The sequence below is a fragment of the Desmodus rotundus genome, chromosome 1 (assembly GCF_022682495.2).
Source record: "Desmodus rotundus isolate HL8 chromosome 1, HLdesRot8A.1, whole genome shotgun sequence".
Classification (NCBI taxonomy): Eukaryota; Metazoa; Chordata; class Mammalia; order Chiroptera; family Phyllostomidae; genus Desmodus; species Desmodus rotundus.
Genome location: NC_071387.1, coordinates 7,219,757 through 7,231,857, shown reverse-complemented (window position 1 = coordinate 7,231,857; position 12,101 = coordinate 7,219,757). Strand labels below are relative to the sequence as shown.

Sequence of the window (12,101 nt, the reverse complement as noted above, 5' to 3'; positions counted from 1 at the left end):
TGCCAGGGAGAGCCGTGGTCCAGGGCCCCCAATGAGGTCCTCCAGGATAGGCCTTGCTTCCGCCCCTTCAGAAGCCTTTGGATTGGGGCTCACAGCCCACCAGCTCCATAATTTAATGTTTGTACGTAAAAGAGGGTAGAAAAAGGTCTCCTACCTTAGAAAGGCGTTGTCCTCTAGTGCGATGATGACGATGATGATGACAGTTATTGAGCACTTGTTTGTACCTGGGGCTTTAGGTTTTTATCTCATCGAAATGCCACAGCAATGCAGGTATTATTATCCCCTTCCTTCTACTGTGGAGCAAAGAGAGGCACCAAGATGAAATGTCAGTCCTAAGTCAGAGGTGGGGCGGAGGACCTGATCCAAACTCATTCCTGGGAAGAAGCATTGGCTGCGTGCTCTAGGAGACTCGGCTGAAACAGCTGCAGGTCAGGCTGGGCTGGCCCCTCCTCGAGTGCCGGTTCACCCCCTGAGCAGTGCTGCGGAGTGGGCATGATTGCCCTTCTTTCGCAGGCAGAAGTCTGAAACTCAGAGGCTGAGTGACTTGCCTGGAGCCCCACGGCCAGCCAGTGGCTGAGCTCACCCTGTCTGACGCCAGCGCCCTCTCCTTCCTCCCTGTGGGGCCACCTCCCTTGTGTGGGACTCAGAAGGGTCTTGACATGGCTGACAAATCACCCCTTTTGGCTTATGAATAACGTGGCAAAACAAATTGCCTTGGGGATCCAGACGGAAGTTGTTGGCCTTGTGGACGTTCAGTTGGAATGTCACCAAGTAGACAGCTCCGGAGGCGTCTACCCCCAAGGAATGTCCCCAAAGTGAGATCACCGAGAGCACAGACGAGGCTCGGCGTTTTGGTTTGCAAATGAGTTTTGAGAAATGGCCTTGAGATCTTGAGTTGTTGGCATTTGTCCCATACAAATTGTGGAGGACTTTTGAACCACCGCGGGAAAGGGGAGAGGAAAGGGCCGGGTTGCTGATTATTTATGGCTCCGAGCGCCAAGCCGGCACAGAATTAAAGGCCTCCCACCACTCCAGTGGCGTTTAATTTTATTCTGAGAATGACTACCTGCCAGGAAGCACGTTGTTCGCCACCATCTCTGCAAGTACTTCCGAGGTGCCATGACTCATGTTCACTTAATACTGCTTGACAACCGTAAGCAGATAACAATTGAGATGCTGGTAATAGAGTCTTTTTTTAATTTTACATTTTCTACCACATGATTTTGCGACTCTGGCATGCACGTTGAAATTAATGCGTGTGTTGATTGGAGCATTTTTTCGAAGGGATTGGTAGCCCTGAGCCACTGTGGGTGCCCACGGCGATGGGGTGGCCCTAGGTCTGGAGCCCTTGGGAGTTGGTCAGCATTGGGTTTGGGTTGAGCCTACAGAAGTCCAAAGGTGTGTGTGTGTGTGTGTGTGTGTGTGTGTGTGTGTGTGTGTGTGTATAGGAGAAAGTCCAGGGGTGTTTCTGAGGGACTGCTTTGGCAAATAAAATGAGAGTTCTCATACGGAGGAAGACGCAGGAGCCGTAACCCTGTCTGTTGCCAAGCAAAGTTCCCACAGATGCACGGCAGAGTTGCCTGTGCAAGCAAGAGTCCAAGTTTATGTCCGACCAATACAGCGTGCAAACTGGACTGCTTCCCCAAGAACAGCAAAGGCAGGTATCCGGGTCAGTTGGAAAAAACAAGATCGCCGCCCCCCCCACCTTTCCCTTTTTTAAGAGGGATGCGATTAACACAGTGGCAGATTAGGGCCTTGTTTGTTTGAACCTTGCAGATTCTGTAAGCACTCCCAATCCTCTTGACTCGCGGTGCCTGGCTGTAAAGAGAACAGTTGAATGAGCTCATTGTTTCCTGGTTTTTTTCTCTCCTGTATTTTACAAACACTCCGGTGACAGCCCTGACACGCTGATTTCCATGTAGCCGCACTTCAGTCCGGGATTACAGCATTAATAACGGAGTCCCGTGCATCATGCCATTTTTAAGCATGATCGTTATGATAAAGGGCATATACTTAATTACAGGCCTGCTTAATTACAGCTCTGTTGAAGCTCGTTTGTTTAGGAGAATGCTAATTGTGCTACCGAGCCTGCGGCACTGCCTCGCTTCCCGCGGCTGTAGGTTGCTCGCTGGGTGCGCAGATCAGCATTCTGTTAAAGCTGCCACAGAAGAGAAAACTGGAAAAGAAAAAGAAGGAAATACTGTCCTGGTACTGAAAGGAAGCCTGCCTGGCACGTGCCCCTCACTTTGCCTCTCCTGTCCCATTGCCCTTTCGCCCCACAACAGCCCCCCCGAGAGAGCATCTGTTATCCCCACTTGACAGACCGGGTCACTAAAGTTCAGGGAGGTGAGGCAGCCTGCCGGCCACACCTCTGCCACCTGCTCAGTTGGAGGAAAGGCCCAGGTCAGTGGGCCCCGCCACACACACGGCATGCCGCCTCAGGCTGGGCCCCGGGCTCGAACCCTGGCTCCCTCACGCTACATAACTGCTCTGAGCCTCAGTTTCCCGAAGTGTAACTTGCAAACAATCATGTTGAGGGTTATTTGGGGCATGCTCACTACCTAGTCTGTGGTCATATGTGTGGGTTTCTGTTCCTTTTTTCCCTTTGGTAGAACAGGGCGGGGGGAGGAGATGTGTTACCCCTGAGCCTGGGGGAGTCTTTGTTATGTCACTCAGGGAGTTTCCTGGGCACTGTACGTCACTGCTGCGTGCCCAGGAATGCCACTTTAGGCACCTACGAGGGAAGGACAGGCTCTGTCCCTGCTTCTGGGTCACGACCACAGATTGGTCAGGCCACGTCTGTGTGAGAACCCAATAAAAGCCCCAGGCTGACTGGGAGGGCAGGTTGGGGATGAAAACGGAGCCCCCATGGCCCAGTGGCGGCTCCGTGAGAGCAGGGACCTCTCACTCCTGGCCCTGTCCCCAGCCCCCCTGCTGTGTGTCACTTGGAGTAGGACTCGGCCATTGATGATGCTGGAACAAGGATCAGTCTCGGGGTTGAGTAGTGAAGATGAAACACTGGCTCCAGCTAGGGAAGGGAGGGAGGGAACATGCCTCCCCCCGAGACACCAGGGTGGAGGTGATTTATGAACGTGCTTTTGGAACACATGAAAAACGTGTGCCGTTGACTTTAAGAATTATGTTTGGCAAACCTCTAGATATTTTAAAGTACGGAGAGGCTGCCCAGATAAGGAGAGCAGAAATGCATGTTGCGGGATTAGAAGGGGATTTAGCGGTCCCCCAGATCAGCTTTGTACCCAGCACACAAGTCCCTCCCCAGCTCCGCGACACTGGCTGCCTTCTGGGCCCTTGTCATCCACTTCCACTGGTCCTTCCCCACGTCTTCCCCAGAGGAGGGCAGCTGTCCCCTCTGAACCGTACCCCACCTCTCTAGCGCCCCTTCCTGTGGCAGCTCGGAGGGTACATGCAGACCTCTGGTTACGGCCATCTTCGAGTCTCCTCTTTCTGGACTAGAGTCCCCATCTGGCTGAGCTTCGCCTGTGCCAGACACAGCACTGGACTCCGGGGTCCCAGTGGGGCAGCAATGAACAGAAATGGACAGTGTCGGGCCTTCCTGGAGCATCAGGCCTGACGGCCTCCTCTCCTTTCCTCCTGTGGGCTGGCTCCAGGCCCCTCCCCATCCTCGGCCTCCGGGGAAGCTGCCGGACGACCCTCTGAGAATTCGATCCCAGCACCAAACTCTAGGCTGAGGCAGCAACTCCCTGGCTCCCTGGCACCGGGACAGTAGCACCGTGCCTCACGATGGCGTCGCCCCCACGCCACTTTTTAAATGGGGACTCACATCGTTCAACCACAAACAAATCTGTGTTCGTGTCCTCCGCATCCCTTTCATTCCATCTAACACAGTTGGCGCTTGGACCTAAAGTACAGGACTTAACGTTGACCTTTCTCCTGTTGAATTCAGCCCATGGTCCCGACTTTCTGAGATCTTCATTGGATTTCTGTGCTACCAGTTGATAGGCTGTCCTCCCTGACTCCCCACCGGCCGCACGCTGGATGAGCGTGCAGTGCACGTCTTCAGTGAAGGGACTGACACCGTCCAGGGCAACCTCCAGAGGGGTCGCTCAAGGTCAGCCTCAGTCTGTTCATCAGCTACTTGTACATCAAGTCCACCCGGTTAGGACTCGCCTGCCCTTAGCGTTGTCCAGCCCTCTGTGTCTGTCTTATCCACCTGGGTAACATGAGGTATTTTGTCAAATGCCTTGCCAAAGTCCACATCCTCTCAGCCTACCATAATCTTTGACTTATTTGATTTTTTAAATAAATGAAATTTGGCTGGCGGATTATCTGTTTAGCAGACTTGCACCAGCTCCTGGGGACCCTGGCCCCCTTGTAAGGAACTCCGCACGGGGATGAAAGAGTCTTGTTCCTCCGGAGCGAGCCCCCATTCCGCTTCCCCGCCCACGGGATGCTGTCCCCTCGCCGCCTTTTCTTCTGTTTTGTAGAAGAATATGAAGAGCATCAAACTGAGCCTGCATTTCTATCATAAACTCCAAGATGCAGTGGCGTCTTGTCCCAAATTCCCTCCCTTCTCTTCACACGGCTCCCTTTGGGGGGAGGGGGCCACAATGACAGCACACCTGGCCTCCGGGCTCCAGCCTCCTCAGGGTGCGTCTGTGAAGAAACCACCTTGGAGCCCACCTGAGGACCGGAAGCTGTGCCTTCCCCAAACCCCTTGATTGCCCCCTGGGGGGATTAGTCCTGCTCCGCCCCAGCCACTCCCCACCGTCCGGCAGGGTCCCCAGTGGGGGAGCGGGACATTGCCCTGGGAGGGCGGGAGCGGAAGGCCAGCTGGGCCCTATGGCTGTGCACGGGTTCCCGCCCCCTTCGGTCTCTGGTAGAATGCGGCGTGTGCGTGTGGCTGTACCTGTGCGGGTGTAGATGTAGAGTGTAAAACTGCACTGCATATTCCATAGACATACTAAACAGACATGTGATACGTTATACATTTATCTACCTAAGTTCATTCACGTACAGTATGATATACGTACATAAAATGCTAAATTATTGCTAATATCCAAGTTTTACAGGTTCCTTTATTCTGGGTCCTTCTATCTTTCTCCTCAATTTTGACCTGCAGCCTTCCCAGGCCAATCAGCTGACCACTCTTCCCATCTCCTTGTAACTACTGAGGCAGGCAAGTGGCAAACAGCCAGGGGCCAGCACGGCCCACCCAGAAAGCCAGTGCTAGGCTCCTTGACCTTTCTTTTCAAAGGCACACGTGTTGGTCGGAAAAGCGGTAAAAACCCGCTCCTGGGGGGCCTGCTAAGGACCTGGGTGGGGGGTTCCTTGGATATTGCGAGGGTACCACGCACCAGCACTGTTCACGCTAAAATAGTTAACTTTATATTAGGCAAACACAACCTCGATTTTCCAAATTCAAAGACAAAACAAAGCACTCCTTCCTGCTTAGATCTTTCCCACCCCTGGAGGCGACTCCCAGACTTGTGAAACCCAGGACTTTGTGCCTACCCGCCAGCAGGGTATGCGGCAGGCAGCAACTCTCAGGCTTTCGGGGGGGGGGGGGGGGGGGGGGGGGTTGGTACGTGCCCCAGGCTGGAGCCACAGGGAGCAGCTTCCATCACTGTCCCTGCATGAGCCCCTCTGGGTTGTGTCCTGTGCCAGGGACACAGGAGTGCAGAGGAGACTCGCATGTGGGCCACCAGGAGAGAGGAGGTGTGCTGCTGGACATGTATGGGATGGGGGGAGGCCGTTGGGGGTTGGCTTCCTGCAGGAGGGGCTCTCTGACCAGACCCCAGAAGGATGGTCAGTGAAAACATAAGGGGTGAAGGGAGGAGGCATTCTGTGAAGAGGGACAATGTGGGGTACAGGGCCTCATATGCCAGTGAGGACCCCCCACCTGGGAAACTCCCCCATTCTCTTCCCTTTGGAGGGCAGGTGTGACTGAGCCTGGGGCTGGGAGGAGCCCGCCCCCGCCCCCACCCATCTCCCACCCCAGTGCCTCCCAGCTCATTTCCCCCGGGAGCAATCAGGCCTTTGCAGGTCACCTTACCACCTTTTCAGAACACAGGTTCTCTAAACACGTGTTGACATTTAGATAGAAAGAACTGTCACCAGGGAGAGGGCGTTTGTCACTGTATCTTAACAGAAACCCCCAAACACTAATAAGGTCTTTAAAACACCGGAGGCAGAATGCCTAGTGAAGGAATGGTGGGGGTTCTCAGCGTGGTGATGGGTGCTGAGAGGTGCTGTCAGAAAACCGCCCGCCAGGCGGGCAGTGGCCATGCCCCATGAGCACGGTGCCCTGGGGCGAGTGAGGGGCTGGCCCTGGCCCCGCAGTGGGGAGGGAGCTGTGTGTGTGCAGAGAGGTGTACAGAGAGCAGAGAGTGGCATGGCCGTGGCAGGGGACAGCAGTGGGCTTTGGGACTTTAAAGGGGCGGTAAAGAAGGCTGTGGCTTCTAGCGCTTGACCTGGAATGGCTAGGAGGAGGGTGGCGCAGTACCAGCGGGAGGGAAGGCCAAAGAAAAGGAGCTTGGGGAGAAAGCAATTGTGGGTCTGCATGTGGACCGTTCGAGCACATGGGCTCTTCCTGGCCCACAGGCCTGATCAGAAGAACTTAGAGAAGGGCCCCCAGGAGGCTTGGGGAGGGTGTGATAATGGTCGTCAAAACCTTGAAGGGCCTGGTGTGGACGAAGCAGGAGATTTGTGTTCAGAAATTCCATTTCTACCTGATGGATTTGGGAGTCCCTGCTTGCTACCTGGGCGACCTCGGCAGATCTCGACCTCTCTGAGCTTCTGATCCCCGGTCTGTGGAAGGACCGGAAAGGCAAATGCCACGTGCCCGCCTTTCTCTGTGCACAGGGAAGAGGCAGGCAATCGGTGCCACGTGGGGTAAGTCCACATTAGGCAGACAGTGGCGGGAGCTGAGGAGGGAGCATGCCCCCCTCTTGGACCTCAGGTGGGACCTGGCCTTGCCCCTCCCTAGAAGGCGTGGTGGCCTGGTCACCGATTTCCCAGCTGTGAATGAGCACGCACGCTTGGGCACTCAGCTCTCGCTGCGTGTTTCAGTGAGACCTGCGGTGTAAGGTTATTGGGGGCTTCTCCCCTCCTCGGGGGAAGTGTGGCTCTGTTCACAGCCCTCAGCCGGTCTGCTTCTGGCTGTCAGAGCAGGTCGCAGGCCTGCTGTGACGGGAGACCACAGGTGTCTCTGTCCCGGCCGGCAGCCACGTTTTGGACAGCAGCCTTCTGCAGAAAATGGGGGCGCGGGGGGCCGGGGGCATCCAGGCAGCCGCTGGGACTAGCTGAGCTTGTTCTTCTTCCTCAGACTTACCACAGAAAGTTTCATTTTTTTTTCCTTCCCTGAAATAAATTATGAATGTAGTTTAAAGTGAGCCATTTGGTTCTTTTGGCTGCTCAGAGAGGATTTGTCCCAAATTTATTTTCCTTTCTTTTATTTCCTCTTCTGTTGCTTTTCTTCATTCTGCGTCTGGGATTCTTTCTCAGGACTGAGAAAAATTGTCCACTACTCATGTACCAGAGGAGCCCCCACTTCAGATATGTTCTCTGGGGGAAACAGAGAACATATCTCCTGGGAAACTGGCTCACTGTGGCTTTTGTTCTGTCACTTCATTTCTTCCTAAAACCACGATTTACCAGAAACCAATCTGCCCTCGGGGCGAGGCCCCCACGCCAACTGCTGGGCCGCAGATCCCAGCCCAGTGGCTGGAACTAGCATGGGGGGTGGGCACTGGCTTTGGCCTGTTCCCAGCTCTGACAGAGAAGCCTGGCCCGCGGACGTGCCAGGGCTGCCAGCCTCGCCCTGGGCATGCCCCTTGTGCAGCCCTCAGTGGCGCCTGCTGATTGCAGACTGGAGGTCCGGCTCCTAGGGTGGGCGCTGGGCCCTTCTCCGCTCCCACGGCTCTGTCCACACAGCTCTGTGGTCATCAGGGGAGGTGCGGAGCGTCTGCCTCCCACACCAACGGTGCGTCCCAGGAGCAGGGATGGTGCCTGTGTGCAGGTCCCCCTAAGCCCCACTCACCTGAGTGCAGGTCCGTTGCTCCAGCCACCTACTGGCTTGTGCTGTCGATGTCGGTGTCTCAGTTGCTGAACATGGTATCTACAATGCCATTTTCTCTTTTATTCTTCTTTTGCAGCAATGGATGGTGTGCCTTTTATGATCTCAGAGAAGTTCTCTTGTGTTCCAGAAAGTGTAAGTTTTATGCATGATTCCCCTTCCCTCCCGCCGCCCCTGCCCAGTGGCATGCAGGGCTCCTGGTGGCCCCCACGCCCCTCGCTCCGTGAAAATCACTTCTGCAGGCATGTCCTTCCCGGCCCAGTTCAGCCCTGCGCAGGCTGCCTGAGAGCTGGGGGCAGGTTGAGGCCCCTCTGAGCCCCTTCAGCTAAGGCTGCCCATTGCAGGGACTTGGGAAGGAACGAAAGATGGAGCGAGACAGACCAGCAAACTCGGGCGCAGCCGAGCCTTTTGTTTTAAATGTGATGGTCAATTGAACTGAACTTCACTTGGTTCCAAGTTCGGCTTAATTTTCGTTCTCTTTTTATTTAACAACGACGGTGTCCTACAGAAGGGAGGCTGCCTCATTTTTTCCACTTTAATTGGAGGGCTGGCCCTGCCACGCAGGGACTCGCAGCGGTGGATTTCCCCCCACTGCCGGCCAGCACTGGCACCACGGCACACGTGAGCAAGCAGAGGCCCCAGCCAGCCCCCAGGCTGTCTTCGGCAACCGAGGCACAGAGGAAGCTGGCTGGGCCCGAGGGCTGTAACACAGATGCTGAGAGGCGTCACCACACAGGCATTGGGCGGCAGGCCCCGCCGGGCACCCCCGGAGCCCTCGCTCCAAGGGCGCCTGCCCCCAGGGATGGCAGTGGCCCTCCCGCAGCCCTGCAGCCTGGCCCACACTGGCTCGATAGACTTGTTTCTGGGTGGTGGTTTGGTTTTTTTATCCCTTCTGAAGAAGTTTGCTTTGAGCAGCTAATAGACGTGAAGGCCCTGGTCTGGGCACCAGCTAAAGAATCCTTCAGTGTTTTCCTTGGATCCAGCTTAAAACCACCCGGCTTGCGATTTGACCTGCTCTGTAGTTTCCATTTTCATGAAATATAATAGGCCTCCTCTGAACCCTTCTGGTAAGCAGCTTAATCTTGAAAAATGCTCCTGACGTGACATGCGGAGCATGAGTAACTTCAGCCGACTCCACTTGGCCGCGTTGCCATGGAGACGCTGGCGCCTCTCCTGCCTGCTCCCTCAGAGAGGCTGTTCTGTCCTGCGCACCAGCTCCAGTCGGGAAAGTTTAGCGGGGCAGTTAGAGCCTAATGATACAACAGCTGGACCTCTGCTGGATCCCGGGCAGCGCGGGCAGGCGGCCCCGCACTCACACCGCTTGGGCTGGCAGCAGGTGAGAGCCAAACTGCTTTCTGGCTACTGGCAGCGCAGCCCCGGGAGCTGAGTGCCTAATTCGGTGGCCCTGTCCCAAGATCGCCCTCACTAATGTGCTGCTGCCAGGGCACTGCCGACTCAGCAAGTGCTCAAGGCGCACGGACTCGCGCCAAGCCCAGTGCCAAGCGCTTCCCTGCGCTTCTCTCGTTCAATCCTCCCAGCAGCCAGGCCAGGAGGGCCGCCCACGCCGCTTTTTAATAGGAGAGGAAATGATGAAGTGATTTAACCTGAGGCTGCATCGCCAGGAGGTGTGGGGCCTGGTTTTGGGTCCTGGTCCCAAAGCCGAAGTTGGCCTTTCTCTAACCTCGACCCACAGGCCACCCCACCGGCCCGGCTCAGGCTCTGTCCCCTCCTCTGGGCTGCAGCTTAGAACCACGAAGGCCCTGGGGTTTGTAGGAGGCTCTCAGGTTTCACTTGTCCACCCCCTGCTGCCAGCTGCCCTCTGGGCTACTGGAGGTGGGGCCGGTGCTCTCCTGGGACTACAGAACGCCACCAGGTGCCCCAAGGGGACCAGGGGGAGCCTCAGAGACAGGCCCCTGTGCCCCCACCATGCATTTCAGCCCAGGCTTCTCTGGGCCTCCAGCTGACTCTCGCTTCCATGTGTCTTTGATTTTTCATGCTGTTTTGAAAAGCCAGCATCTACAAAAAAAAAAAAAAAAGGTCTCCCATATTCATGAAATTAGAGAAACACCCATGGAAATGCGATACTGTTTTTCACCGCCATTGATTTTGCAAATGATAACTGATGGGCAGTTATTTCATTCACCTTGCATTTTTCAAAGGCCTGGCATTCCCTCAGCTCCTTCCCTGGACACCTGGAGCCCCGGACAAGAGATTTGCTACCGGCCTCCTGGAATTCCTTAGGCACATTCCACAGCGTGGACTCAGCAGTCAGGGCGGCCTCTGGTGAAGCTTTGGGCAGCTCCAGCCCCACAGCTGCCGAAAGAAAGCAAACCGGCTTTTCACATGGGCAGGGAGCAGAGAGGTGGAAGGGACTGGTGACAGTCACTGTCTTCCAGGATGGCCGGGACCCTCCTTGGTGCTAAAGACAGACAGATGACTAAGCAGGGGTCTCTCCTGGAAGGGGCGGACCCCACTGACAGGTTTTCTGGACATACGTTCCTGGGCCGTTTACCCTCACTGAGCGCCACAGGGCCACACTGACGGGTTTCCGTGGGGAGGGGTGGAGAAAACACGAGATCACACGGGGTGGCGTGGGTTTCACTGTTGTGCAGCCAGAGTCCGTGTGAGGGAGCGTTTTCCAGCCCTTTGAAAGGAGGACTCCGTCTGTGTTTTCCTTTCGCAGATGCAGCCCTTCGACCTGCTGGGAATCACCATCAAATCTCTGGCAGAAATTGAGAAAGAGGTAAGCGAGCTGCCCACGGTGGGGGAGGGGGCCCAGCCATCACTCCTGGGTCTCTCCTCTCGTTAGGGGTCCGTCCCAGGAACAGGAAGGACCTGGGTGCGGGGCGCCACTTTGAGAAAAGCACTTCTGTTCCACTCAAATTTATTGCTTGGAAAAAGAAACTCCTATTTAATGTGGTTATTACTTCAAGTCAAAGATGACCAGCATCTCCTTGTCCTAAGCCAGAAGGTTTTAAGGGACAGACAGGACAATCCCTTGTGCTTTATTTTTAAAAATGTCTCGGCTTAAAGAAGGTGGAGTTGGGGGATGGGCGTGGAGTCAACTTTTCCACCATCTCCGGTTGTAGGACGCGCCACCAGTAGGTGTTTGGGGACATGTCCCAGCCCCTGTGTGGCTCACAGGGTCAGGATACACCCCACGGTGTGTGATAAGCCACACCCCATTTGGCAGCTCAGTTTGAAACAGTCTGGATGTTTTCCTAAAAAAGAAACCCCAGACAGGGCGTGTGTGACAACCCGGAAGGAAGAGAGCCGAGAGAGAGGAGTCAGGCTGGAGGTCACACGCGCCCACGTGCCCCCCGCTTTCCTAAGACAGCGCTGGCATGCATGAGTCTTGTACGTATGGACGGCTGCTCAGCAGTCACATGCTTGCAGCCAGCTCTCCTCGGAGACGGGCATTTGTCTCAGAGATGGAAGCAGTAAAGCCATTTCCATATCCCCGGCCCCTTTGGGTTTTCTCCTGTGTACCCCGCCAGCAGAAGCAGGCTGCATTATTGAAAGACGGCTGAAATCAAGGAAAATTGCATCAATGTGGTACAACAAATTTCCAAACCTGTCACAACAAAAACAAGACAAAAAAGTCCCCTTTGTCTCTGACTTTCAGTAAATCATAAAAACCAACTTGATCGTCATCTATAGATTTGGGGGGGGGTTGGGGTGCGGGGTAAACTTAGGAAAAAGGATGGCTGGCTAGCATGTCAGAGATACGCATACACACAGAATTCCTTGTTAGCCCTTCCCAAAATCAAGAGACCCTGCGCATGGCCTGCCCGCGGCACTCGGTGAACGTGTCAGAAGGCCTCCGAGGGCGGCCTGCTCTGGCTGCAGGCGGTGAAGCGGGGGCACAGCCTATGACCTGTTTAGCGTGGTCAGGTTCATATGGATAGAGGTCTAACCCAGCTCCACACTGACGGGGGCAAGTCACGCCTCCTCTCTGTGTGAGGCCCGGATCTTGGTGGAACCCATCTCCCGGGGCTTCACGAATGTCACATGGATGTATGTCGAAAGCTCTGGCACACACGTG

The 12,101-nt window shown here is 55.4% G+C and overlaps 1 protein-coding gene across 2 annotated transcripts in view; it reads left to right on the top strand.

The window, feature by feature from the left end:
- The window catches only part of MVB12B (multivesicular body subunit 12B), a 152,447-nt gene that overhangs the window by 121,096 nt on the left and 19,250 nt on the right, over positions 1-12,101 (top strand). For both annotated transcript variants that reach the window (XM_053920626.2, XM_053920634.2), the window contains exons 8-9: positions 8,136-8,191; positions 10,740-10,799. In XM_053920626.2, coding sequence (XP_053776601.1) covers positions 8,136-8,191; positions 10,740-10,799 — 116 coding nt within the window. The remainder of the gene's footprint in view (positions 1-8,135; positions 8,192-10,739; positions 10,800-12,101) is intronic.